At 41.6% G+C, this 27,952-nt stretch overlaps 1 protein-coding gene across 34 annotated transcripts in view; it reads left to right on the forward strand.

Annotated features, from left to right (window-relative positions):
- MACF1 (microtubule actin crosslinking factor 1) overlaps positions 1–27,952 on the forward strand; it is a 406,463-nt gene that overhangs the window by 272,200 nt on the left and 106,311 nt on the right. For 31 of the 34 annotated variants that reach the window (XM_030823503.1, XM_030823500.1, XM_030823502.1 and 28 more), the window contains 11 exons: positions 2,669–3,187; positions 3,980–4,156; positions 4,427–4,550; positions 6,195–6,403; positions 6,762–7,079; positions 13,504–13,670; positions 15,867–16,023; positions 18,246–18,363; positions 24,932–24,994; positions 25,674–25,915; positions 27,335–27,464. In XM_030823503.1, the coding sequence (XP_030679363.1) occupies positions 2,669–3,187; positions 3,980–4,156; positions 4,427–4,550; positions 6,195–6,403; positions 6,762–7,079; positions 13,504–13,670; positions 15,867–16,023; positions 18,246–18,363; positions 24,932–24,994; positions 25,674–25,915; positions 27,335–27,464 (2,224 nt within the window). The remainder of the gene's footprint in view (positions 1–2,668; positions 3,188–3,979; positions 4,157–4,426; positions 4,551–6,194; positions 6,404–6,761; positions 7,080–13,503; positions 13,671–15,866; positions 16,024–18,245; positions 18,364–24,931; positions 24,995–25,673; positions 25,916–27,334; positions 27,465–27,952) is intronic. The other 3 variants (XM_030823514.1, XM_030823491.1, XM_030823515.1) reach the window with 1 other exon arrangement.

Consider the following 27,952-nt stretch of genomic DNA (forward strand, 5'->3'; position numbering starts at 1 on the left):
ATTTAGGACACTTACAACACATGGATCATATATTTTAGTGGTGACACCTTTATAGAAAGAATATTGGCTTAGCTGGAATACTTGTGTTCAGTGGCCTGTGTGGACCAGTGTCATATTTTATATTAATAGGATTTCTGCCTCTTGCATGATGCTTTTGGAAGGTCCATTATAATGTGTCCCCCAAAGCCCTGGTAGTCTTATAAGAGGACAGAGGAAAAATGGTTCTGCTGTCTGCTGTCATAGGGCGTCTCTGACACCTTTTGCTGGCAGCAGTCAACCTAACCAAGTGGTATCTCCATTCTAGGAAGAAAACTGCCTTATAGGTAGATGAGTTAGAAGGTGAGAATGGAGGACACTTGGGTGATATACGGACAAAATCGTAGTACCGCTCCCACTTCACTGTCTAATTGAGCAAGATATATTTGTCATTCCAGCTTTCTTTTTTTCCTTCCGCCTTTTTTTTTTCCTTCCACCTTTTTTTTTTTTTTTTTTTGAATGGAGTCTCACTCTGTCACCAAGCTGGAGTGCAGTGGCACAATCTCAGTTCACTGCAACCTCTGCCTTCCGGGTTCAAGCCATACTCCTGCCTCAGCTTCCTGAGTAGCTGGAATTACAGGTGCATGCCACCACACCTAGCTAATTTTTGTATTTTTAGTAGAGACGGGGTTTCACCATGTTGGCCAGCATAGTCTCGATCTCTTGGCCTCATGATCCACCTGCCTCAGCCTCCCAAAGTGCTGGGATTACAGGTGTGAGCCACCGGGCCCAGCTTTTTTTTTTTTTTTTTTTTTTGAGACGGAGTCTCGCTCTGTCGCCCAGGCTGGAGTGCAGTGGCACAATCTTGGCTCACTGCAAGCTCCACCTCCCAGGTTCACGCCATTCTCCTGCCTCAGCCTCTCCGAGTAGCTGGGACTACAGGTGCCCGCCACCACGCCCGGCTAATTTTTTTGTATTTTTAGTAGAGACGGAGTTTCACCGTGGTCTCGATCTCCTGACCTCGTGATCCGCCCGCCTCAGCCTCCCAAAGTGCTGGGATTACAGGCGTGAGCCACCGTGCCCGGCCTATTATTTTTTAAAGAGATGAGGCCTCACTTTGCCACCCAGGCTGAAGTGCAGTGGTACGATCATAGCTCACTGTAACAGGTGTGCACTCACCATGCTTCATTAATTTTTTTTTTAAGAGAAATCTTGCTATGTTGTTGCTCAGGCTGGTCTCAAAAACCTAGCTTCAGTGATACTCCTGCATCAGTCTCCTAGTCACTCAGCTTTCTTGAAATGATGTGGTAAGCTGAGGCTCTCAGGTTGCTGTTGATACAGGCTAAAACTAGACGATGATCTGTAGTCCTTCTCTAAGTAGTGTCATAAACAGTATAGGTAGTCAGGAACACTGACAACTCCATTGTCTTCTAGACTCAGGAAGAACATCTTATGTTTCAAAACAAAAACTCACAACTCTCCTCAAAGAACTCATATTCCATTGGAATAGAAAGAAGGTCTATGTATAAGCACATAGACAAAGTACATACAAATAAAAAGTACAAATTACTTATTATTACCCAGAAATACAGTTTACTCTCTAATTATTGAATTAATTTTCCATGGCCTTTCCTAGTAGGGACAGTCTTCATGGGCACATGAGTGACATATTTCACAGTTAAGAACTTTTATTTTTTTTATTTTTATTTTTGAGATGGAGTCTCAGTCTGTTGCCAGGCTGGAGTGCAGTGGCAGGGTCTCGGCTCACTGCAACCTCTGCCTCCCAGGTTCAAGCAATTCTGCCTCAGCCTCCCAAGTAGCTGGGATTACAGGCACATGCCACCATGCCCAGCTAATTTTTGTATTTTCAGTAGAGACAGGGTTTCACCATATTGGCCAGGATGGTCTCAATCTCTTGACCTCGTGATCTGCCCGCCTCGTCCTCCCAGAGTACTGGGATTACAGGCGTGAGCCACCGTGCCTGGCCAAACTTAAAATTTTTATATTGTCATATGTATGATTTATTCAGCTACCCTTCCACTAATGTAGATGATTATTAGTTGTCCATTTGTACAGTTTAGCGAAGAGAGTCAGGTTTGAGTTGCAGTTCTGTTCCTTAACAAACTGCATGACCTTAGTCAAGATATATAACATCTTTTTGGTATTCACTTACTCTTAATATGGGTATTATATTGTCTACCTACATTATAGGTCGTGCCACAAAGCAAATGAGATAATACATGCAAAATTTCTTTGAAAACCATAAAGTCCTATACGTGTCAGTTCAGAGGGGATTAGCATGTGGCATACTCTTTAGAGAGTGACTGATATTGGTGATTTCTGAGCAGTGGGAAAAATGGTCTATTGAGTAGAGATAGAGACCTCTCCCTACTTCTAGCTTATAGGTAGATGGTCCTTAAAGATTATAAGTACAATTTAAGAGTCAGCATCTAAACTAAAGGGCTATACCTAAAACAAGGGGTTGAACTGAATAAAATGAAGTTAACAGGGAAAAATGTGAGATGCAGCAAAACTGAGAGAGGTGTATGACTTGACAGCAATGTGGGTGAAAAGACCAAGGCTTAATATGAGCAGACCTCACATGGAGTATGAAGTCCAGTCTTGTATACCTCAAATTATTGTGGATTCCCTACTGATTGTCCTTTGTTTGGGGGGATTTTTTTTTTACTAGGCCCGTCACCAAGAATTGCTGTCCCAGCAGCAAAATTTCATTCTGGCCACCCAGTCAGCTCAGGCCTTCTTGGATCAGCATGGCCACAATCTCACACCTGAGGAACAACAGATGCTGCGAGAGAAGCTGGGAGAGTTAAAGGAGCAATACTCTACTTCCCTGGCCCAATCAGAGGCAGAACTGAAGCAGGTGCAGACACTTCAGGATGAGTTGCAGAAATTTATGCAGGATCATAGAGAGTTTGAAAGCTGGTTGAAACGATCTGAGAAAGAGCTGGAGAACATGCATAAGGGAGGCAGCAGCCCCGAGGCCCTTCCCTCCCTGCTAAAGCGGCAAGGAAGCTTCTCAGAGGATGTCATTTCCCACAAAGGAGACTTGAGATTTGTGACTATCTCAGGACAGAAAGTCTTGGACATGGAAAACAGTTTTAAGGAAGGCAAAGAACCATCAGAAATTGGAAACTTAATAAAGGACAAGTTGAAGGATGCAACAGAAAGATACACTGCTCTCCACTCAAAGGTAAGGGGGCAGCTCCTGGCATCCTTGGTGAAACAATCATGGCACCTTCACACAATGTAGGTAGTTTCTGGGGCTCAGAATAAGAACTCCAGGACACAGTAGGAGAGCTGATTTATACTGGGACCACAGGCAGAAGGTCTTCACAAACAATGCAAAAAATGTAAAATACATAGGTATTAGCCCAAAGGCCTGATAACTAGCTAATACGTAATACCTAGCACTGGCAGGAGTATGTCACACTGATGGTGAAGGTGGAAGTATTCACCTTCCTGTATCCTGACCAGCAGACTTGGACTCCCAAGAGACATAGCACACAGGGGAAATTTAAACCAATTTCACAGTCTTTATTTCTGGACAGAGCATCTAGGGTAAATCCTTACCTTCCTTCCTATCTAAAGAACTTCCTCTTTCTTCTAAAGTTTAGAATCCAGTCAGCGATTCTTACGTGTCTTATGCCTCTGCCAACACTTCTAATCCCCAAGAAAGAATACTTTTTGCACTTCTTAACCCCTACCTTTGTCTGCAACCTTATGTTCATTTCTTTGGGGGTTTGTTATACATCTCATTAAATTTTCCTGGGTGTATAAGAAGGTCGAGGTGAATAGTATGGAGCAAACAATGGGGACCCACACTTATAGATCATTGCTACCCATCTGTCCATGGGCTCTGGCACTACACTTATCTGAAGTTACAGTGAGTTCTCTGTAACAAAGCCAGGCCTCTTTCTTTGGGCAGCTGCTGCCTTTGGCCTGACCTTGCTTAAGTCTGCTTACCTTTCTTTCTCTGGCACAGTGTACACGATTAGGATCTCACCTGAATATGCTGTTAGGCCAGTATCATCAATTCCAAAACAGTGCTGACAGCCTGCAGGCCTGGATGCAGACTTGTGAGGCCAATGTGGAGAAGCTCCTCTCAGATACTGTTGCCTCTGACCCTGGAGTTCTCCAGGAGCAGCTTGCAACAACAAAGGTAAGTCAGGACACAGGCTGTGTTGTGGTGTCAAGACCTTGTATTCCATGGCATAAAGTACCCCAAAATAAAGCAAATGCTTACATAAAATAAAGGCAGTGGTTGGGATGCCTTGGACGAGATCTGAGTGCTAAACCCTTGCTTCTAATATTTATGACTATGGGTAAACTTAGAATTATTCTGTAAAGCTGTTCAGTAGCTCCGGATTCCTAGAATCAGCTTTGATTACTTAGATGTTTTTCTTTTGTTTTTTTTTTCATGGACAAGCAGCAGTTGCAGGAGGAATTGGCTGAACACCAAGTACCTGTGGAAAAACTCCAAAAAGTAGCTCGTGACATAATGGAAATTGAAGGGGAGCCAGCCCCAGACCACAAGCATGTTCAAGAAACTACAGGTATAAAGCAGCAACAGTATAATAGTTCTCCCTTAATTCCTAGTATGTACCTCTGTTCTGCAATATGTCACGCTGTGTTGTGCAAATATCTGTGGTGCCAGGCTAGAGGCTGAGAATATAAACATGAATAGACATAGATTGTCATCAAAGAGCTCATCCTCTCATGAACTTTATTCTTGCACCATTGAAGGACCTTCACAATCTGGCTTCAGTCCCTTTTCCCTAGGCATCCATCTTCTAGCCACATCTACTTCTTTTCTTTCCCAAGTAAACCACTTACATTGTATTACCCCTGAAGTTTTTCCTATTGCTTAGCTGCTAACATTTATTGAATGCTTACCAAGCATGGTGAAATCTTGCCCATGCTTCAAGATGTAGCCAAGAGTATATCATGGTGACTATAGTTAATAACAATATATCGTATACAGGCCGGGCGTGGTGGCTCACGCCTGTAATCCCAGCACTTTGGGAGGCCAAGGTGGGCAGATCACGAGGTTAGGAGATTGAGACTATCCTGGCCAACAAGGTGAAACCCCGTCTCTACTAAAAATACAAAAAAAAAAAATTAGCCAGGCATAGTGGCCGGTGCCTGTAATCCCAGCTACTCTGGAGGCTGAGGCAGGAGAATGGCATCAACCCGGGAGGCGGAGCTTGCAGTGAGCTGAGATCGTGCCACTGCACTCCAGCCTGGGCGACAGAACGAGACTCCGTCTCAAAAAAAAAAATATATATATATATATATCTATAATAGATATATATATTATACATATATATCTATAATAGATATATCTATTATACATATATATCTATAATAGATATATATATATTATACATATATATCTATAATAGATATATATATATTATACATATATATCTATAATAGATATATATATATCTATAATAGATATATATATATATATAATAGATATATATCTATTATAGATATATATTATATCTATAATAGATATATATATTTTATATATATATCTCGTATACTTGTAAATTGCTGCAAGAGTGTATTTTAAGTGTTTTCACCACAAAAAAGTGGTAAGTATTTGAGGTAATGCATATGTTAAATAGCTTGACTTAGCCATTCCACTCCTCAAAAGAAACGAAAGATAACTATTCTTCCTTCTGGGCTTCTCGAGGACAGTACTTCTAGTATTAATATGCCACTTAAGATTTTATTTTTATCATTAATTGTGATGCGTCTTCCTCTGCCTATGCTCTGTTTTAAAGTCTTAAGTTGTAGATGTCAGATAAGATACTTACGTATCTTTAGTCCTCGGCATCTAGTACAATTTCTGGTTCTTTGTATGCAGTAAATAACTAATGCTTATTGAACTTGGCTCTATTACTAATGTATTTCAAGCTTATTCCTTCTATTGGTTTTAATGTCAATTATTATTACAATTACTATGTTCAGTGTAGGACTGGGCATGGTGGCTCATGCCTGTAATCCAGGCACTTCAGGAGGCTGAAGTAGGAAGATTGCTTGAGGCCAGGAGTTCAAGACCAGCCTGGGCAATATATTGAGACCACATCCCTATAATAATAATAGTAATAATAATTTAATAATAAAGTCTTTAAAAGCATAATACAAAAATTGTCTCCACTCTTTCTTTTCATGGCCTGATTTTTCAGATTCCATACTCAGTCACTTCCAAAGCCTCTCCTGTAGCCTAGCTGAGCGATCTTCTCTGCTGCAGAAAGCAATTGCCCAATCTCAAAGTGTCCAGGAAAGCCTGGAGAGCCTGTTGCAGTCTATTGGAGAAGTTGAACAAAACCTGGAAGGGAAGCAGGTGTCATCACTCTCATCAGGAGTCATCCAGGAAGCCTTAGCCACAAATATGGTAAGATCTGTGTCCCAAGAGCTAGCATAGAGGTTATGTTTGCTATGTGCCCTCATTACATAATGTTGAAAAAGTGACAAGAGAGAACTTAACATCTGTGAATCGTCTAATAAGATTTAGAAATGATAACTAATCCATGTAAAGTTATTTCTACCCAATTGAGCTGGAATGAAAGTGGAGATAGCAAAGTCATGTGGTAGAAGGGGTGGAGAACTAAGGGGATGAGATGTGTGGTATTCTGGAGGCTCAGTTGCAGTCCTCCAGTCCCCCTTGTGAGATAGCATATAGTTATTAGTTTGTGGCTCAGATGTCCTGGAATAAGTGAGCCAGGAGCTGACAGACGTGTTCTTCATGACAGAAATTGAAGCAGGACATTGCTCGGCAAAAGAGCAGCTTGGAGGCCACCCGTGAGATGGTGACCCGATTCATGGAGACAGCAGACAGTACCACAGCAGCAGTGCTGCAGGGCAAACTGGCAGAGGTGAGCCAGCGGTTCGAACAGCTCTGTCTACAGCAGCAAGAAAAGGAGAGCTCCCTAAAGAAGCTTCTGCCTCAGGCAGAGATGTTTGAACATCTCTCTGGTAAGCTGCAGCAGTTCATGGAAAATAAAAGTCGGATGCTGGCCTCTGGAAATCAGCCAGATCAAGATATTACACATTTCTTCCAACAGATCCAGGTGAGGATATATCTACCATGTTAGCAGAATAAAGGGAAGAGAAGGGCAGGGAGAGAACCAGCATTTACTGAGCACATACTACATCAGTCAGTATACTGGAATCTTTACCTGCATTATCTTTGGGAATTATTACAGTGATCCCGTAAACTAGGTATCACTTGTCCATTTTTTAACCAACGCAGTCAATATTTATTTTTCACTCTTAATACATGTTCAACCCAAATCAGCAGGGCCACTCAGCTCATCATAGTCACTCAAGGGATGCAGATTGATGGAGATTTCGTCCTGATACAAGCTTTCATGATTACTGCCTCAGTGGTAAAAGGGCATATTATATTTATTTACATTTTATTAGTCAAAGCACTTTCCACAAAACCACCTATACCTTTCAAGAGGGTGAGGAAATGTAATCTCACCACGTACCTAGAAGGTGCAAAGCTAGAAATATTTGGTAAAAAGTATTAACTACCACAGATATATACCCAGAAGTAGAATTGCCAAGTCATAGTATATGCATATATTAATTTAATTTAATTTAATTTAATTAGTGGCCAATTTGAGCTCCAGAATGGCTGCACCAGCGCACATTCCCACCTGTAGTACTTCAGCATTCCTGTATCTGTGCATTGCTGCCTTCGCTTTATCCAGCTTTCTAACTTTTTCCATATTAAAGTAGAATCTCATTGTTTGGTTTGGTTTGTTCTCCTTTTTGCTTTCAGTGATTTCAAACTTACAGAAAAGCAGAAGGAATGGTCCGTTAAACACCAGCATACTCTTCATCCCAGTTGCTAATTGTTTTCCCTCTCTTATAAAAATATAAAAGCGAGTATCATTATGGGCTTCTATATTTCTTACCATTATTCTTTATGATACTTAATGTTTTCCCAAATGTGGTCAGTGGGAGCCCCTTCAAGCTGTCTCCTGTGGCTTTTGGACATGTCTTCCTCAGCATAAGAGCACTTTTGGCACTTAAGATATTTGTGGCACAATAATGTATTTCCTTGTCCCCTATCTGAAATCAGTTGTTTATCCAAGGAGTCCCACTTTTAGTGGGGAATGATATTTAGAAACCAAATCTGGACACTAGATGAGCTACTGGAGTGTCACTACTTTTAGGTTCTTTTTAATAGATAGTGTTAGGAAATATATGTGTATGTTTTTTATATCATAAAATCATACTGATAGTCTAGTTTCAACCCAACACCATAGGAATCTTCCTCCTTTCCACATTTGTATCTTCCTTTCCTGTAGGGAGAACCCTAGTTCCCGGCAACTTTAATATATTTACTTATTTGTTTTATCCTACAATAAATATAAGATAGTTTTAGAATTACACTAGTATTTCTACCAATAACAAACCTGCTAAATAAAATTGAAGATTTCTTTGGATTTGTTTTTGTCCTTAGCCTATGACCCACTGTGTACTGTGTTCAAAAATTACCTGAATTATTTTTTCTGTAATTTCATATATAATTAGATTTGTTTCTATTTATATTCAACTTTAGGACTTTATTTTTCTACCTTTGTTGATTAAACTTATTTTTAAATATGTAAAGCATTAACATAAGTCAAAAGTTAAAGCTATTCAAAAAGTTATACTCAAGGTATAGGAAGTGAATAAGGATATATTCTCATTGTCCTTCCTGTCTCTTCCATCCCATTTTTACCCATCCCCATAGTAACACATTTCAGGTTTATTTTTTTCTATTTCTTTTTACCAAAATGAACATACACACACATTCTTATTTTCCATTCTTCCTTACAAAAAATAAGGGTATATTACGTAATCCTTTGCTTTTTTACTAAATATGTCTTAGAAATCACTTAATATGGATTCACAGAGATCTTCATTTTTTAAACCATACATTCATTGTGTAGAAGAATTACAGTTTAATCAACAAGACTCTTTCTTTCTTTCTTTTTTTTTTTTTTTGAGACAGAGTCTTACTCTGTGCTCTGTTGCCCAGGCTGAAGTGCAGTGGCACGATCTTGGCTCACTGTAACCTCAACCTCCACCTGGGTTCAAGCAATTCTCCTGCCTCAGCCTCCCAAGAAGCTGGGATTATAGGTGCCTATAACGATGACTGGATAGTTTTTTTGTATTTTTAGTAGAGATGGGGTTTCGCCATGTTGGCCAGACTGATCTCGAACTCCTGACCTCAGGTGATCCGCCCGCCTCGGCCTCCCAAAGTGCTGGGATTACAGGCATGAGCCACCACACCTGGCCAAGAAGACTCATATGTGGTGGACATTTAAATTGTTGTTTCCAAAATTGTGCTATTACTACTGAATAACTGTGTATTTTTTCCCATAATATTGGAAGTGTATCCTCAGAATAAGTTCCTAGAGTGAAGTTGTTGCATTAAAGGGTAAATACATGTGTAGTTTTGTTAGAAATAGCCAAATTCCCCTCCATTGAAATTTCACCATTTTGCATTCCCACCAGCAGTGTATTAGAGTACCTGTTTCCCCTATAGCCTCACCAACAAAATTTATTATCAAGCTTTTAAATTTTTTCTGGTGTGATTAGTAAAACATGATATGTGAATGTGGTTTTAATTTTTATTTCTCTTATGAGCGAGGTTGAGTATATTTTTACATTTAAGAGTCATTTATTTGTGAACTATCTGTTCATGTATTTTGTCATTTTTTGGTCCAGATTTTTGGTCTTCTCTCAATTTTTAAAGTTTTTTTTTTTTTAGAGCTCTTATATATTAGAGAGATTAATCCTTTATCTGTGATATGTTAGAAATATTGTTTCCCAGTTTGTGCTTTTGACTTATGGTGTTTTTTGCCATGTAAATGTGGAATTTTTGTTCTAAATAGAAGATTTTATGAGTATTTTATTAAATATGTATTTTTAGTCATAGTTTGAAAGATTTTTGTTACACCCAGGTTGTGAAAAAATTTATTCATGCTTTATTCTAAAACTTGTTTTTTTTTACATTTGAATCTTTTAACAATTTAAGCTTATTCTGAAGTATGAATCATGTTTACCTTTTTCTATCATGTCTATCTAGTTGTTCATAATAGAAGTTGAGTGCCCCTACTCCAAAATCTGAAACGCTCCAAAATCTGAAACTTTTTTTTTTTTTATACGGAGTCTTGCTCTGTCACCCAGGCTGGAGTGCAGTGGCACAATCTCAGCTCACTGCACGCTCTGCCTTCCAGGTTCATGCCATTCTCCTGCCTCAACCTCCCAAGTAGCTGGAACTACAGGCGCCCGCCACCACGTCCAGCTAATTTTTTTTGTATTTTTAGTAGAGATGGGGTTTCACCGTGTTAGCCAGGATGGTCTTGATCTGCTGACCTCATGATCCACCCGCCTCAGCCTCCCAAAGTGCTGGGATTACAGGCGTGAGCCACCGCACCCAGCCAAAAATCTGAAGCTTTTTTTTTTTTTTTATACGGAGTTTCGCTCTGTCTCCCAGGCTGGAGTGCAGTGGCGCGATCTCGGCTCACTGCAAGCTCCGCCTCCCAGGTTCACACCATTCTCCTGCCTCAGCCTGCCAAGTAGCTGGGACTACAGGCGCCCGCCACCAAGCCTGGCTAATTTCTTTTTGTATTTTTAGTAGAGACGGGGTTTCACCGGGTTAGCCAGGATGGCTAGGATCTCCTGACCTCATGATCCACCCACCTTGACCTCCCAAAGTGTTGGGATTACAGGCATGAGCCACTGCGCCTGGCCCAAAATCTGAAACATTTTGAGTGCCAACATGACACTCAAGAGGTCATGCTCAAAGGAAAGACTCATTGGAGCACTTCAGATTTCAGAGCTTCAGATTAGGGATGCGCAACTGCTAAGTATAATGCAAATATTCCAAAATCTGGAAGAGTCTGGAATTCAAAACACTTCTGGTCCCAAGCATAAAGGATATCCAACCTTTTATCATTTATTTGAAAAGTCCATCTTTTCCCCAGATTTAAGAAACCATCTTCATCATATACACAATTTTCATATGTCTTTGAGTCTATTTCTGGATTTTCTTTTTTTTCTTTTTTCTTTTGTTTTTTGAGATGGGGTCTTGTTCTGTCACCCAGGCTAGGGTGCGGTGGCATGATCTTGGCTCACTGCAACCTCTGCCTTCCAGGTTCAAGCGATTCTCCTGCCTCAGCCTCCCAAGTAGCTGGGATTACAGGGGCCCGCCACCACACCTGGCTAATTTTTGTATTTTTAGCAGAGATGGGGTTTCACCGTGTTGGCCAGCTGGTCTTGAACTCCTGACCCCAAGTAATCCACCCACCTTGGCCTCCCAAAGTGCTGAGATTACAGGCATGAGCCACCTCGCCCGGCCTATTTCTGGATTTTCTATTCTGTTTTGCTGGTTTTTCTATTCATGTACCAGAGCATACTATTTTAATTATAGAGGCTTTATGGTATATTTTAATGTGTGGTAGAGAGCTAGACCTCATTTTTTTTCTTTCAAAGTTTTCCATAGGTGTAGTTGCACATTTATTTTTCTATGTGAATTTAGGAATCACCTTTATTAGTTCTAGAGAAAAAAATTTGTTAGCATTTTTATGTGGGTCATACTAAATGTATTTATTCACACAAATGCATATACATACATAAGCAAATACATATGCATGCACTTTTATGGATGTGTTTCCATCTAGTCAGATCTGCTTTTGTGTTTTTCAGGAGTGTTTTTGATTTTTTTGTTCTTTTTTGTTTTGAGATGGGGTCCTGCTCTGTTGCCCAGGCTGGAGTGCAGTGGCGTGATCATAGCTCACTGCATCTTCAAACTCCTGGGCTCAAGTGATTCCCAGGAGTCTCAGCCTCCCCAGCAACTGGGATTACAAGCAAGAGCCACTGCACCCAACTTCAGAAGTGTTTTAAAATTTAGATTTTGTGTTTCTTGTTAGTTGATTACTAAGATTGAGCCTTTTGTGTTGCTGTAGTAAGTTGAAGTTTTCATTATTGATTTTTGTGTGTTAATTTTATATCCTACTACCTTATTTAACTACTTCGTTGTTTGATTTCATTGTATTGTTGATTATCTTGGGTTTTACAAATATACTTTTTTTTTTTTTTGAGACAGAGACTTGCTCTGTTACCCAGGCTGGAGTGCTGTGGCACAATCTCGGCTCACTGCAACTTCCGCCTCCTGGGTTCAAGCAATTTCCACCTAATTTTTGTGTTTTTAGTAGAGACAGGGTTTCACCACATTGGCCAGACTGGTCTTGAACTCCTGAACTCAAGTGATCCTCCCACCTCGGCCTCCCAAAGTGCTAGGATTACAGGAATGAGCCACCGTGCTTGGCCTTTTTTTTTTGGAGATGGAGTCTCACTCTGTTGCCCAGGCTGGAGTGCAGTGTCACGGTCTTGGCTCACTGCAACCTCCTCCTCCCAAATTCAAGTGATTCTTCTGCCTTAGCCTCCCAAGCAGTTGGGACTACAGAATGCGCCACCATGCCTGGCTAATTTTTGTGTTTTTAGTAGAGACAAGGTTTCACCATGTTGGCCAGCCTGATCATGAACTCCTGACCTCAAGTGATGGGCCTGCCTTGGCCTTCCAAAGTGCTGGGATTACAGACGTGAGCCACCATGCCCGGCCCTACAAATATACTTTCATGTAACCTACAAATACAGTTTTATCTCTTCTTTTTCAATTCTTACTCCACAGATTGTTTTCTCTTAATTGCATTGGCTTTTTTTTTTTTTTTAAATTATTAAATTAACTTTTTTAAAAAATAGAGATGGAGTTTTGCCATGTTGCCCAGGCTGGTCTTGAACTCGTAGGCTTAAGTGATCCACCCACCTTGGCCCCGAAAAGTGCTGGGATTATAGGCGTGAGCCACTGGGCCTGGCTGATATCTTAAGTATAATGTTAAATAATAGTGGAGATAATGTGTTTACCCCCATTTTATAGAAGAGACCATGAAGCTTAGAGTAGTTTAGTAGCTTAAGATCACAAGTTAGTAAGTGGCAAAGTGTGATTGAATTTTAGGTCTATTTGACTTCTAAAACTTGCATTCTTTACATCCTGTCATGGTACCTCCCAAGTCTTTGAACGTTTGTTTAGAGGAGAAAAGACTGTTTTGTAATTCATAGCCACTCTCCAGTGGATTGAAGATGTCCTACATATTTATCAGATTTTTTTAATTGGGTTTTTTAATACAAAAAATAATTAGCTGGGCGTGGTGGCAGGAGCCTGTAATCCCAGCTGCTCGAGATGCTGAGGCAGGAGAATCGCTTGAACCCGGGAGGCAGAGGTTGCAGTGAGCCAAGATAGCGCCATTGGAGTGAAACTCCGTCTCAAGAAAATAAAATGTTTGTTTTTTTCAACTTTTCACCAAGTTACATATTTATTGTTTTGATCTAACATTTGACCTGGCAGGCATACCTCTTTCCTTATTCCTTCTTTTTAGAGTATATTTATAAGGATTAGAGGATTTAATACATTTCCTTGTTTGCTTACAGGAGCTCAATTTGGAAATGGAAGACCAGCAGGAGAACCTAGGTACTCTTGAGCACCTGGTCACTGAACTGAGCTCTTGTGGCTTTGCACTGGACCTGTCCCAGCATCAGGACAGGGTACAGAACCTCAGAAAAGACTTCACAGAGCTACAGAAGATAGTTAAAGAGAGGTGAGTTATCACTTGTGTTGGTCAGCATTGGGGAACTATTTTTTCTTGTTATGGAGTGAAATGATCTTTTCTCTTTTCTTCCTTTACCAGAAAAGATGGCATCTAAAATTCTACTACTGAGTCGTAGGAGGGTGAAAAGTGCCTTTTTTTAGGCAAAGCTACCTAATCTACTTGATGCTTTGTAGTTTTTCTTTTCTTTTCTTTTTTTTTTTTTTTTTTTTTGAGACTGAGTCTCACTCTGTCACCCAGGCTGGAGTGCAGTGGTGCCATCTTGGCTCACTACAACCTCCTTCTCTTGGGCTCAAGCAATTCTTCTACCTCAGCCTCCTGCGTGGCTGGGATTACAGGCGCCCACCATCATGCCCAGCTAATTTTTGCATTTTTAGTTAAGACGGGGATTCCCCACATTGGCCAAGCTGGTCTCGAACTCCTGACCTCAGGTGATCGACCTGCCTCAGCCTCCCAAAGTGCTGGGATTACAGGCATGAGCCACCGCACTCAGCCACTTAGTGGTTTTTCTAATAGTAACTAATAGAAAATAGGGATAAGTTCCCTCTCTTTGTGAGCAGAAGCCTAGGCCACTTGGACCAAACAGGACAAATTTAAGGCGGCAAATATGATTACAAAATAATTTTGAAAGAAGAGAAAAATTGGAAGAGACTTCCTAGACATAATTAAGGGTGATGTTGGCACTCCCCTGGCTTTTTTTTTTTTTTTTTTTTTTTTTTTTAAAGATACAGGGTCTTGCTGTGTTGACCAGGCTAGTTGTGAACTCCTGGCCTCATTGATCCTACTGCTTTGGCCTCCCAAAGTGCCAGGATTACAGGTGTGAACCACCATGCCCAGCCCCCCTGCTTGTTTTGACCACATTTAAGTTGCTATTTAGAAGAGTATCTGGATTCTTCTGTCAAGGCAAACAAGGGAATATATGATAAGGCTGGCTGATTTTGGTCCCTGTTGAAAAGCCATGATTCCTCATTGGACAGCCTCACAGATTTAAGAGCATGAACAAGACTTCTTTTTTTTTTTTTTTTTTTTTGTATTTTTAGTAGAGACGGGGTGGCCGGGCACGATGGCTCACGCTTGTAATCCCAGCACTTTGGGAGGCCGAGGCGGGTGGATCACGAGGTCAGGAGATCGAGATCACGGTGAAACCCCGTCTCTACTAAAAATGCAAAAAAAAATTAGCCGGGCGTGGTGGCGGGCGCCTGTAGTCCCAGCTACTCGGGAGGCTGAGGCAGGAGAATGGCGTGAACCCGGGAGGCAGAGCTTGCAGTGAGCCGAGATCGCGCCATTGCACTCCAGCCTGGGTGACAGAGCGAGACTCCGTCTCAAAAAAAAAAAAAAAAGAAAAGAAAAAAAGAGACGGGGTTTCACTGGGGTTTGGATCTCCTGACTTCATGATCCGCCCGCCTCGGCCTCCCAAAGTGCTGGGATTACAAGCGTGAGCCACCGCGCCTGGCCATGAACAAGACTTCTTATCTGAGTTTAGCCTAAATATGATCTTGATTTAGCAGATAACTGCCTTAGTGATTAGAAGAAAAGACTTGCTCAAACCAACATTATTAGCAGCAGGTTATCTAATGGAGAGGATGGGGACAAAGGTCAAGAAAGCTTTTGTTTTTCTTCCCCTATGCTGAGAGCCTTTTTACTGTATGAGGAATCAGGATTTCTGGATAGACATCTGTCTGATAGATATGGCCATTTCCAAAACTTTCCTTTTGATTTAGTTTATTCATTGGCATGATTAATCTAGAACTAATCACCTAACTTCTGTGAGCCTCAGTTTTGGCACCTTCCTTGCTAAAGCAATCAGCACTTGAATTGGTCCTTGAAAGAGTCAAATAGTTAAAATGTAGCAGGGCTGGAATTGAGATCCAAAGCCTGCATTCTTTCCATTGTATCACAGTACCTAAATAGCAGTCTCCCTTTAGTTTTTCTCACTTTCACTTTAGCCTAGAGTAAGATTGAAGACCTCGTTCCCCAGAAATGTCCAAACAAGGGCAATATATTCCTGAGTTTGGTACGCTTCAACATTGTATGTGGTTGTTCAGCCAAACCTGCTATGGAAAAGATTATGAGAAAGAAAGGCCATGTTAGGTAACTGATGTCTGGAGTCACAGAATGAACTAGTCTTAGCTCAAGTTGACTTTATAAAACTTAGTCTGGCAAGTAACAAAACTGCTTCATTGACAGAGAGAAAGATGCATCATCTTGCCAGGAACAGTTGGATGAATTCCGGAAGCTGGTCAGGACCTTCCAGAAATGGCTGAAAGAAACTGAAGGGAGTATTCCACCTACAGAAACTTCTATGAGTGCTAAAGAGTTAGAAAAGCAGATTGAACACCTGAAGGTAGGTGAACAAAGGGACTCCAAGAATTGGGCTAGGCACTGGTTTGAATACTTGTATTAACTGGTCTCCAGCTGTGGTGGGGAAATGTATGAGAAATCCAAGTTGTCAGTCTGCATCAGAACAGAAATGCCTCCGTTTTCTTCATGTGATAACAGTCTGCCCATACAGTCCTTGAGAAGTGTACATTCTCTTTGTATGTTTGAGAATTAGACAAATATATTTGAGCAAGTAACCAGATAATATGATCAAGAAATTGAGGATAGAAGAACTAGTACTACTTCAGCTAATAAAGGAAAAGCTAGAATCAGATGATTGGAAGGTACCTTCAAGGATGGGACCAACCTTCCTACCATTCCCTGCAAAATCCCTTCTGTACTGTCTTTGATCCGTAATTATCCAGCCTCTGCTTACACCTCTAACCTATGTCTTCCTTTTGTTGAAATAAGCCAAATACGCCTCTGATTGACTGTCATGCACTTATCCTTATTTTCTCAGTAAAGCATACTTCATCTTGAGCAGATGAAAGAGAAGAGTTTGATTGCTTTCACAGAGCGAGTGCCAGGAACGTTTGCTGTTGGGAATTCCCTAGGACGGAGCTTTCCCAACATTTTTGTTTCACAGTGCCCATGGTGTTTTAAGAAATTTGTCATGGCACCTCAAGGCCAAAAAAAAAAAGAAACAAAAAAAAAACTCCTAATACTTCTACTTGCTAAGAAGTTAGGTCCAAACAACTTAGTAGTTGTTCAGATGGTGTTCAACAGATGTCACTGTATTTTCCTCAAAAATATAAAATATTCTGTGAGTAAAGCCATAGTTTGGGGACTGTGGCTCTTTGGAATCAAGAGTGATCAATGGCCAGGCGCAGTGGCTCACTCCTGTAATCCCAGCACTTTAGGAGGCCGAGGCGGGTGGATCATAAGGTCAGGAGTTCAAGATCAGCCTGGCCAAGATGGTGAAACCGCATCTCTACTAAAAATACAAAAATTAGCTGGACATGGTGGCGGGTGCCTGTAATCCCAGCTACTCAAGAGGCTGAGGCAGAGAATTGCTTGAACTTGGGAGGTGGAGGTTGCAGTGAGCCGAGATGGTGCCACTGCACTCCGGCCTGGGCGACAGAGAGTAAGACTCTGTCTCAAAAAAAAAAAAAGAGTGATTAATTTAAGAACTGATAAGCAGTGACCAAGGGTCAGTTTGAAATTAGGCAATATGAGTAGAGCTCTGTGCCTTTCTCTACAGCTTAAAGTCAAAAGCAAACTAAGTAGGTTGTCAGGGATATTCAATATGGAGGAGGGCATTGAAGGCTAGAATGGTGTCCTTGCTCTGAAAGGAGTAAAATTCTACAACTATGTTTCCTGATGGATTTCTGTGGTAGTCGGATCTTTGATTTCAAACCCAATATAAAGTTTCCTTAATAAATGCAAAGTATAGACTATGATTCTATATATTTTTCTGTATCTCAATATCTAGCTCATCATTTATCCTCCAGTTACCATTTCTTTTTTAATCTTTATATGCATGTTGTTCCCTCCTCTTGTCCATCTGGCAAACTCTTTTCTTTTCTTTTCTTTTCTTTTTTTTTAAAAATGGGGTCTCACTCTGTCACCCAGGCTGGGGTGCCGTGGCGTGATCTCGGCTCACTGCAACCTCTGCCTCCCAGGTTCAAGCAACTATCCCATCTCAGCCCCCTGAGTTGCTGGGATTACAGGTGCCTGCCACCATGCCCGGCTAATTTTTTTTTGTATTTTTAGTAGAGGCGGGGTTTCACCATGTCAGCCAGTCTGATTCTGTACTCCTGACCTCAAGTGATCTGCCCGCCTCGGCCTCCCAAAGTGCTGGGATTTCAGGCATGAACCACCATGCCCGGCCATTATCTTAACTCAAAGCTTTCCTTCCTCTAGGCAGAATTAGAACTCCTCTTACGCTCTTGGAATTCACAGACTGTCCATAATACTATAATAGCATTTATCACATTATAATGCAATTGATAATCTGAGCTTCTGGTTTTAGAAATTGTGTCATAATTCTATTTTATGCCCCAGTGTTTGGCATGGTGCCAGTCATATAGTAAATGTTCAATGGATATTTGATAAATGAATAAATAAATCAGAAGGATGGTCTCTTAATGCTTGTCAAAACACTAGGGAGTATATACAGAACAGGTGTCCCTACTTATGAGGAAAAAGGCCCAGATACTATATTTAGCCATTTTCTTCTTTAAACAGAGTCTACTAGATGACTGGGCAAGTAAGGGAACTCTGATGGAAGAAATCAATTATAAAGGTACTTCTTTAGAAAATCTCATCATGGAAATCACAGCACCTGATTCCCAAGGCAAGACAGGTGAGTACAGGCTCTTCAAAATATAGTGAATAAAAATTGCTCTTTGCTTTTGGCCTTTAGAGATGCCTCCTTATATAATTAAAGTGAAAATCAAGGTTGAGTATGAAAACAAAGGGCATGCCCACAGCAGTCTTCCCCTGCAACCTGACCCGTCACCCCTTTTGCTGTATGACACTGCTCCATTTTGCAAAATTCCTTCCCATGATGGGAAAAGTAAATGAACTAGTTGTCCCACTTAGAACTATCAAATGAACATAGAATAATTAAAATAAGATTTTCATCTTGAGAATTTCCCTTTTTTGAATGTGTAAATGGGATGGGTAAGCATCATCTTTAAACTTGGGCACTGGCCAGGCACGAAGTCAGAAGATCAAAACCAGCCTGGCCAACATGGTGAAACCCCGTCTCTACTAAAAATACAAAAATTAGGCCAGGTGCGGCAGCTCACGCCTGTAATCCCAGCACTTTGGGAAGCCGAGGCAGGCGGATCACGAAGTCAGGAGATTGAGTCCATCCTGGCTAACATGGTGAAACCCCATCTCTACTAAAAATACAAAAAATTAGCCGGGCGTGGTGGCGGGTACTTGTAGTCCCAGCTACTCAGGAGGCTGAGGCAGGAGAATGGTGCGGAGCTTGCAGTGAGCCGAGATCACGCCACTGTAGTCCAACTTGGGCAACAGACAGAGCGAGACTCTGTCTCAAAAAAAAAAAAAATACAAACATTAGCTGGGCATGGTGGCACGCACCTATAGTCCCAGCTACTCGGGAGTCTGAAACAGGAGAATAGCTTGAACCTGGTAGGTGGAGGTTTCATTGAGCCAAGATCATGCCTGCGCTCCAGCCTGGGCAACAGACAGAGTGAGACTCCGTCTCAAAAAAAAAAAAAAAAAGAAAAAACGTGGGCAAGCCTGGATAGGTATGATTGTGATATCCAGGAAGAAGCAAGGTATTTAGAAGTCAGTGTTGGGCCAGGCGTGGTGGCTCATGCCTGTAATCTCAGCACTTTGGGAGGCCTAGGTGGGCTGATCACTTGAGGCTGGGAGTTCAAGACCAGCCTGGCCAACATGGTGAAACCTTGTCTCTACTAAAAATATAAAATTAGCCAGGCCTGGTGGCTCATGCCAGCTCCTGAGGCAGGAGAATCGCTTGAACCTGGGAGGCGGAGGTTGCAGTGAGCCGAGATCGTGCCACTGTATTCCAGCCTGGGCGACAGACTGAGACCCCATCTCAAAAACAAAAAACAAAAAAAAGTCAGTACCTCAAAGGGGGTACAAAGATTGTACCCAGATGTGTATATAATCTTTCACTGCAAATTAAGTCTTTGAAGCAAAATCTAATATGAAGGCCAGGCACAGTGGCTCACGCCTGTAATCCCAGCACTTTGGGAGGCCAAGGCAGGCAGAACACTTGAGGCCAGGAGTTCAAGACCAGCCTGGCCAACATGGTGAAACCCCGTCTCTACTAAAAATACAAAAATTAGCCAGGCATGGTGGCTTGTGCCTGTAATCCTAGCTACTGAGGAGGCTGATGTGGGAGAACTGCTTGAACCCGGGAGGCAGAGGTTGCAGTGAGCCAAGATCGCGCCACTGCACTCCAGCCTGTGCGACAGGGTGAGACTATGTCTCAAAAACAAAATAAATAAATAAACAAAATCTCATATGAGTTCCCAGTCACTTGCTCATTGTTAATTGAGATCACATAGGTTTTATTACTAGTCTGTGACAGTGCACTCCTATAGTCACTTAACGAGTAAAGGAAAAATTTATTTGCTTTCTGAAAATGTGTACTTTTCTTTCTTTTTTTTTTTTTTTTTTTTTTTTTTTTTTTTTTTTTGAGACGGAGTCTTGCTCTGTGCCCCAGGCTGGAGTGCAGTGGCGCGATCTCGGCTCACTGCAAGCTCCGCCTCCCGGGTTCACGCCATTCTCCTGCCTCAGCCTCCCGAGTAGCTGGGACTACAGGCGCCCGCCAACACACCCGGCTAATTTTTTGTATTTTTAGTAGAGACGGGGTTTCACTGTGTTAGCCAGGATGGTCTCGATCTCCTGACCTCGTGATCCGCCCGCCTCGGCCTCCCAAAGTGCTGGGATTACAGGCTTGAGCCACCGCACCCGGCCGAAAATGTGTACTTTTCTATAGTATTCTAAAATTAAAAGCTGTTTTGGAACTATCCACAAGTGACAACATTTCAGGGAATTGGTGATATATCAGCCTCTATGTTCAGTGACTTATTCGTGTGACTAGATCGGAGTCAGCAAACTTTTTCTATAAAGGGCCAGATAGTAAATATTTTAGGTTTGCAGGGTATATGGTCTCTGTCACAGTCATATACCTCTGCCATGGTAACAAAAGCAGCCAAAGACAATACATTAATAGAAATGAGTGGTTGTGACTGTATTCCAGTAAAACTGTTGAAACAGATGAAAGGCCAGATTTGGCTGATGAGCTATAGTTTACTGACTCCTAGACTAGATCATTAAAAAAAAAAAAAAAAAAAACAGAAATCTCATATAGAACAGAAATCTCATATAGAAAAACAAATCTCATATAGAACCCTACTACATAAAACAAAACATTTTGTTGGCGGCCGGGCGCGGTGTCTCACGCCTATAATCCCAGCACTTTGGGAGGACGAGGCAGGTGGATCGTGAGGTCAGGTGATTGAGACCATCCTGGCTAACACGGTGAAACCTCGTCTCTACTAAAAATATAAAAAATTAGCCAGGCGTGGTGGCGGGTGCCTGTAGTCCCAGCTACTCAGGAGACTGAGGCAGGAGAATGGTATGAACCCGGGAGGCGGAGCTTGCAGTGAGCTGAGATCGCGCCACTGCACTCCAGCCTGGGCAACAAAGCGAGACTCCGTCTCAAAAATAAATAAATAAATAAATAAATAAATAATAAAAATAAAAAACCATTTTGTTGGCCTAAGTTTCCCTTATATGTTATTTTATAGCATTTATCTGTTACAAAATCCATCAGTAAGAATATTGAGACTAACTTAATGAATATAAAAATTTGAAAAGGAAGATTATTGGATGACAGCTTCACCATCTAATTTCTTTCTTTTTTTCCCCCCGAGATGGAGTCTCGCTCTGTCGCCCAGGCTGGAGTGCAGTGGTGTGATCTCAGCTCACTGCAAACTCCGCCTCCCAGGTTCATGCCATTCTCCTGCCTCAGCCTCCCGAGTAGCTGGGACTACAGGTGACTGCCACCACGCCTGGCTAATTTTTTGTATTTTTAGTAGAGACAGGGTTTCACCATGTTAGCCAGGATGGTCTCGATCTCCTGACCTTGTGATCCACCCTCCTTGGCCTCCCAAAGTGCTGGGATTACAGGCGTGAGCCACCAGGCCCAGCCTATCTAATTTATTTCTAAATTTTGTTTGGTTTCATTGTATCCAGAAAATATGGTTCACACAGATTAAGTAATTGCAAATGATGACACATGTTTTTAAAAGTTGACTTCACAATGTCAGAACAGGCTTTGATTGAATTGAGCTAGAAACTTGAAAGTGATGCAATAACAAATTATTGTTCCACAGTTAAATCACTAAGAATATTTAATGAGGGCTCTTACAGATAGAAAACACTTAAGACTGACATTGAAGACAAAAACTGTCCAACTGACTTGAAGTGTTAAGAATTCTATTACACAAGGCCGGGCGCGGTGGCTCACGCTTGTAATCCCAGCACTTTGGGAGGCCGAGGCGGGCGGATCACAAGGTCAGGAGATCGAGACCACGGTGAAACCCCGTCTCTACTAAAAATACAAAAAAAAAAATTAGCTGGGCGTGGTGGCGGGCGCCTGTGGTCCCAGCTACTCGGAGAGGCTGAGGCAGGAGAATGGCGTGAACCTGGGAGACGGAGCCTGCAGTGAGCCGAGATCGCGCCACTGCACTCCAGCCTGGGTGACAGAGCGAGACTCTGTCTCAAAAAAAAAAAAAAAGAATTCTATTACACAATTCTGCCGCAATGAGAACTGTGTAGATGTACAGAGAGCAAGTCGTGTTATATTTTTGGTTGTGTTATTTAATGTATTACACATGTGCTATAGATGTTTTTCTTTGTATAGTATACATGAGTGGACACGGACAGGTTTGAATATCATAAATTGCTGGTGAAGAGCTACGACCTTTCCAATCAGGGACACTCAAAAATAAGATGCTTAGATAAAATAAAATGCAAGATGCTTAGATAAAATAAAATAGATGCTTAGATGTGTCAGGAGCTGCTTTACTTTCCCCAGAAAAGCAGCATACTTGGTTTTATCTGGTGGGTTAAGGTGTAGAATTCAGCATAATTGAACATGCTTGTTTTATTATCATTTCTAAGTAGTTAGAAATTTATGTGAATATTACATTTAAACCAAACATTAAACACAATCCCTAAAGCACCTTTTTAGGGTGCTTTGAAAATCAGTTTGAAAATTACTATCTTGAGTGCTCTGAAAGTTATCCTCCAACTCTGAAAAACCATGTATATTTCAGTTTCTTACATTTATGTAGCTCTGTTTCATAAAGTACGTTGATATACATTCGCTCATGATCTCTTCTCAGTTACCCCATGAGAGTTAACAGGATAGGTTGTATTATCTTTAAATCCTACAGAATAAACTGTGTTTGTAGATGAAGGCTCACATACTGAGTTAGTGACAACCTTGATTAGTACCGTCTTCTCCTACCTGCTAGTCCAGTTTCTTTTTTTGCATCACCACACCGCAATGGAATGTGATTTTTCTATTTTGTATTTTTTAATTGAAAATATAATAACATTAACATTTAAAAGTTTTATAATCACCACCCTAATTCAGCTAATTTTTTTCCTTCTTTTTAGAGACAGGGTCTCACTCTGTCACCCAGGCTGGAATACAGTAGTGTGATCATGGTTCTCCGTAGCTTTGACCTCCTAGGCCCACGCAATCATCCTACCTCAAGCTCCCGAGTAGCTAGGACCACAAATGTGCACTGTCATGCCTGACTAACTTTTTTTTTTTTAACTTTTTTGTAGAGACAGGGTCTCGTTGTGTTGCCTAGGCTGGTCTTAAACTTCCAACCTCCCAAAGTGCTGGGATTACAGGCATGAGCCATTACACCTGGCCTATAACTTTTGTTTTTGTTTTTGTTTTGAGACGGAGTCTTGCTCTGTTGCCCAGACTAGAGTGCAGTGGCACCATCTTGGCTCACTGCAACCTCTGCCTCCCGGGTTCAATCGATTCTCCTGCCTCAGCCTCCCTAGTAGCTGGGACTACAGGCATCTGCTGCCACACCCAGCTAATTTTTTGTATTTTAGTAGAGATGGGGTTTCACCATATTGCCCGGGCTGGTCTCGAACCTCCTGAGCTCAGGCAATCCACCCACCTCAGCCTCCCAAAGTGCTAGGATTACAGGTGTGAGCCACTGCACCCAGCCAACTATTTTGTAATATAACCTTGCACATGACTTTTTGTACAGTGAAGTCAGTGCATACGAGAGTTTTCTGTCCTTTTAAAGTATCATTATGAATATTTTTCAGATTTCTGTATAATATTTATCATTATGTCACCTGGTTTTTACCTATCTTGGGCAACTTTTCTGAAATATAAGGAATCAGTTTGGGGAGAATGTGTGTGAAATTATGGTGATTAGAAACAGAACCAAAGGCCTAAAGCACAATTTATAGGAATGTTGATGAGCCAGATTTATTGGCACTTAGGATTTCTGTTTTTTCTTGGGGAAAGGTGAGCAAGAAGAGGTTATGAAAGAAAAGGCAAAGAATCTTCCTTTAGAAAGAATATAACAAGGGCTTATTTTAATGTGTTTATTAGAAGCAGGCTGCTTTTTAGGCCAGGCACGGTGACTCATGCCTATAATCCCAGCACTTTGGGAGGCCGAGGCAGGCAGATCACCTGAGGTCAGGAGTTTGAGACCAGCCTGACCAACATGGTGAAACCCCATCTCTACTAAAAATACAAAAATTAGCCGGGCCTGGTGGCAGGCGCCTGTAATCCCAGCTGTTTGGGAGGCTGAGATGAGAGAATTGCTTGAACCCGGAAGTGGAAGTTGCAGTGAGCCGAGATCATGCCACTGCACTTCAGTCTGGGCGACAGAGTGAGACTCTGTCTCAAAAAAAAAAAAAAAAAAAAAAAAAAAAAAAAGGCTGCTTTTTCTGTCCTTAATGGTATTTGCATTTTTATTATATTGAAAGATATTGATACAAAAGGTGAAACTTTCTGGCTTTATTATAAAAGCTCATTCCAAAATATGGCAAGTACCCTTCTAGACTTAATAATCTTACCAGTACTTGCTTCACAAAATTAGGGCAGCATCCAAAGAATTCAAGTTGGAGATTTAATAAAAAGGGGATATGAATTTCCTCTAGAAAGGATTAAGAATCATTCCTGCTAAGAACCTCGAGTGACATTTTGTTGCCTGGCAGCTAAAATAATTTGTCTCTTTCCATGAGTATGTTGTCTTGTGCTGTGTTAACTTCCTGATACCTAAGCTTAAAGTGAGGGCCAAAGGACAAATTCAGTGCCTATATGTATTCCTAACACGTTGGTCTTGCCCTGTTTGTCTCCCTGTCCTTCTGCTCAGGTTCCATACTGCCCTCTGTAGGAAGCTCTGTAGGCAGTGTAAACGGATACCACACCTGCAAAGGTGAGAATGCCATTTCAACAGTGCTTCTTTGTTGGATGTGTTAGGACAGTGTCCATGTTTACATCTGTGTATGTTGCAATATGTGTGGAAGAACTGCTGCCAGAATGGGTGTGAGGATAAAAATCTGGGGAGAAGCAACTGTGATTTGCTGGCTATAGACCATGGACAGGTTGGCAGCCCCTGAAGCTAAAGGTATTGTAGAAATACAATAGATTGGATCACTAGATAAGGCAAATAGGGAAAGAACTCAAAGAAAATATATGTTAATCTTTGAATTATAAAGAAGTTATACTAGAGGTAATCTAGTCTAGCTCTCAGCCTCCCAGCTAGGTGACTTCTCTGTAGTTTGGAGAAGAAGGGATGGAAGAATGCTCCAAGTCCCTTAATCCCAATAGTAGACTAAGGTTAATTTCTTACTTTGCTCCCTTCGCTTTTGTTGTTCCCATGTTTAGCATTTTAAGGTATACATCTGAGTATATAATGCCAAAACCAGAAAGCAGATTAATGAGAACCATTTTGTTTTGTGTATATATACAGGAACTTTTGTATGATTTAACAGGAAGATAATCTCTAGATTCACTAGAAGGAGTAAGAGAGATGCAAATAATTCAGGAGTGAGGAGTCAAGGAACATACTCAAAGAGCTGTCTCCAATCTGATTTCTGTTTCTATGGTACTAGATCTGACGGAGATCCAGTGTGACATGTCAGATGTAAACTTGAAGTATGAGAAACTAGGGGGAGTACTTCATGAACGCCAGGAAAGCCTTCAGGCTATCCTCAACAGAATGGAGGAGGTTCACAAGGAGGCAAACTCTGTGCTGCAGTGGCTGGAATCAAAAGAGGAAGTCCTGAAATCCATGGATGCCATGTCATCTCCAACCAAGACAGAAACAGTGAAAGCCCAAGCTGAATCTAACAAGGTACTGTGTTTAGATTAGTTGCCTCCCAACACCAAGAGGAAGAGATAGCTATACCAATGTTCCTGCCCAAGCCCAGGCATCTGGGAGAGAGACATGGGCAACAATCCAGGCTGTGATGGGCAGTATGTTTGACTTTCTAAATGACTAATATGCCCTAACTCTCCTAGAGAATTTTCTTATGAAATTAGAAATTGTTAGCTGGGCGCGGTGGCTCACGCTTGTAATCCCAGCACTTTGGGAGGCCGAGGCGGGTGGATCACGAGGTCAGGAGATCGAGACCACGGTGAAACCCCGTATCTACTAAAAATACAAAAAATTAGCCGGGCGTGGTGGCGGGCACCTGTAGTCCCAGCTACTCGGGGAGGCTGAGGCAGGAGAATGGCGTGAACCCGGGAGGCGGAGCTTGCAGTGAGCTGAGATTGTGCCACTGCACTCCGGCCTGGGTGACAAAGCAAGACTCCGTCTCAAAAAAAAAAAAAAAAAAAAAAAGAAATTGTTATAAGTTAGGTTCAGAAACAAAACCAGATATGTTTGCAGAAAAAGAATAGCCCTCCCCAGAATCATTAGCTCATTGAGAATGGGATCTCATTTTCTATATGATGCTATAAGCAAGACAAACCATTCTTATCAAAGTACCTTTCCAATTCTTAGAGGGATCTAAATAACAGTGATTACAGTTGATTCTTAAGATTGACATGTGAGGCCGGGCGTGGTGGCTCACGCTTGTAATCCCAGCACTTTGGGAGGCCAAGGCGGGCGGATCACGAGGTCAGGAGATCAAGACCACGGTGAAACCCCGTCTCTACTAAAAAAAAAAATACAAAAAAAATTAGCCGGGCGTAGTGGCGGGCGCCTGTAGTCCCAGCTACTCGGAGAGGCTGAGGCAGGAGAATGGCATGAACCCGGGAGGCGGAGCTTGCAGTGAGCCGAGATTGCGCCACTGCACTCCAGCCTGGGCGACAGAGCGAGACTCCGTCTCAAAAAAAAAAAAAAAAAAAAAAAAAAAAGATTGACATGTGAGACTAGGAAAAATATCAGAAGATATAATACCAGAGAAAATCCTGTAGGAAATTTTCACCAAAATTTTAATATTCCCATTGAGCGTGGCATCTCATCTCCTTCAAGATATGTTATCATCATATCTAGGTATTTTTAGTTTATTGGGATTAATAATTCCTTCTTATTGTGTTCTACTGATGTGTTATACATAAAAGAAACTCAGATCCTGCCATTTAGATTTTCATTTTAAAATAAAAATTGAAGTAGAAGGGTTAAGTATCTTAACACCACTAAACAAGTCGTTGATAGGATCCTAGTAGAACCAATAATAACCGCCCAGTTTTCCAATCATTTCTACCACACACACAGCTTTGTTTCCTGTCCAGAATCTCATGGCATGCATGACATTGTTTCTCCTAGGCCTTCCTGGCTGAATTGGAACAGAATTCTCCAAAAATTCAAAAAGTAAAGGAAGCCCTGGCTGGATTACTGGTGACATATCCCAACTCACAGGAAGCAGAAAATTGGAAGAAAATTCAGGAAGAACTCAGTAAGTTTTCACAAGAGTTTTGCAGATTTGCTAAGTTACTTGTCTTCAAAGCAGGTAGAGAATTTCAGCACATCCTATAAAACAGGAATTATTTTTAGTTAATTTTTATAAATAAGCAATTAGGGCCCAGATGGGCCAGAGCATGAGCCTAAATTGGGAAGAAAATTAGAAATTCCACTCAAAGAGTCAGAAGTTTGGCTTTCTTGGGCAAGTCAAACTGATAATCTCCTGTGATCAGGAACCAAAGAGATGCCAGGAACAGTGGCTCACACGTGTAATCTCAGCACTTTGGGAATCCGAGACAGGAGGATTGCTTGAAGCTAGGGGTTCAAACCAGTCTGGGCAACATAGCAAGATCCTGTCTCTACAAAAAGTAAGGAAAAACAAATTAGCCAGGTGTGGTGGCATGAGCCTGGAGTCCTAGCTACTGGGGAGGCTGAGGTGAGACGATTGCTTGAGCCCAGGAGTTCAAGGCTGCAGTGAGCTAT

This window comes from Nomascus leucogenys, chromosome 12, assembly GCF_006542625.1.
Source record: "Nomascus leucogenys isolate Asia chromosome 12, Asia_NLE_v1, whole genome shotgun sequence".
NCBI classification, from domain to species: domain Eukaryota; kingdom Metazoa; phylum Chordata; class Mammalia; order Primates; family Hylobatidae; genus Nomascus; species Nomascus leucogenys.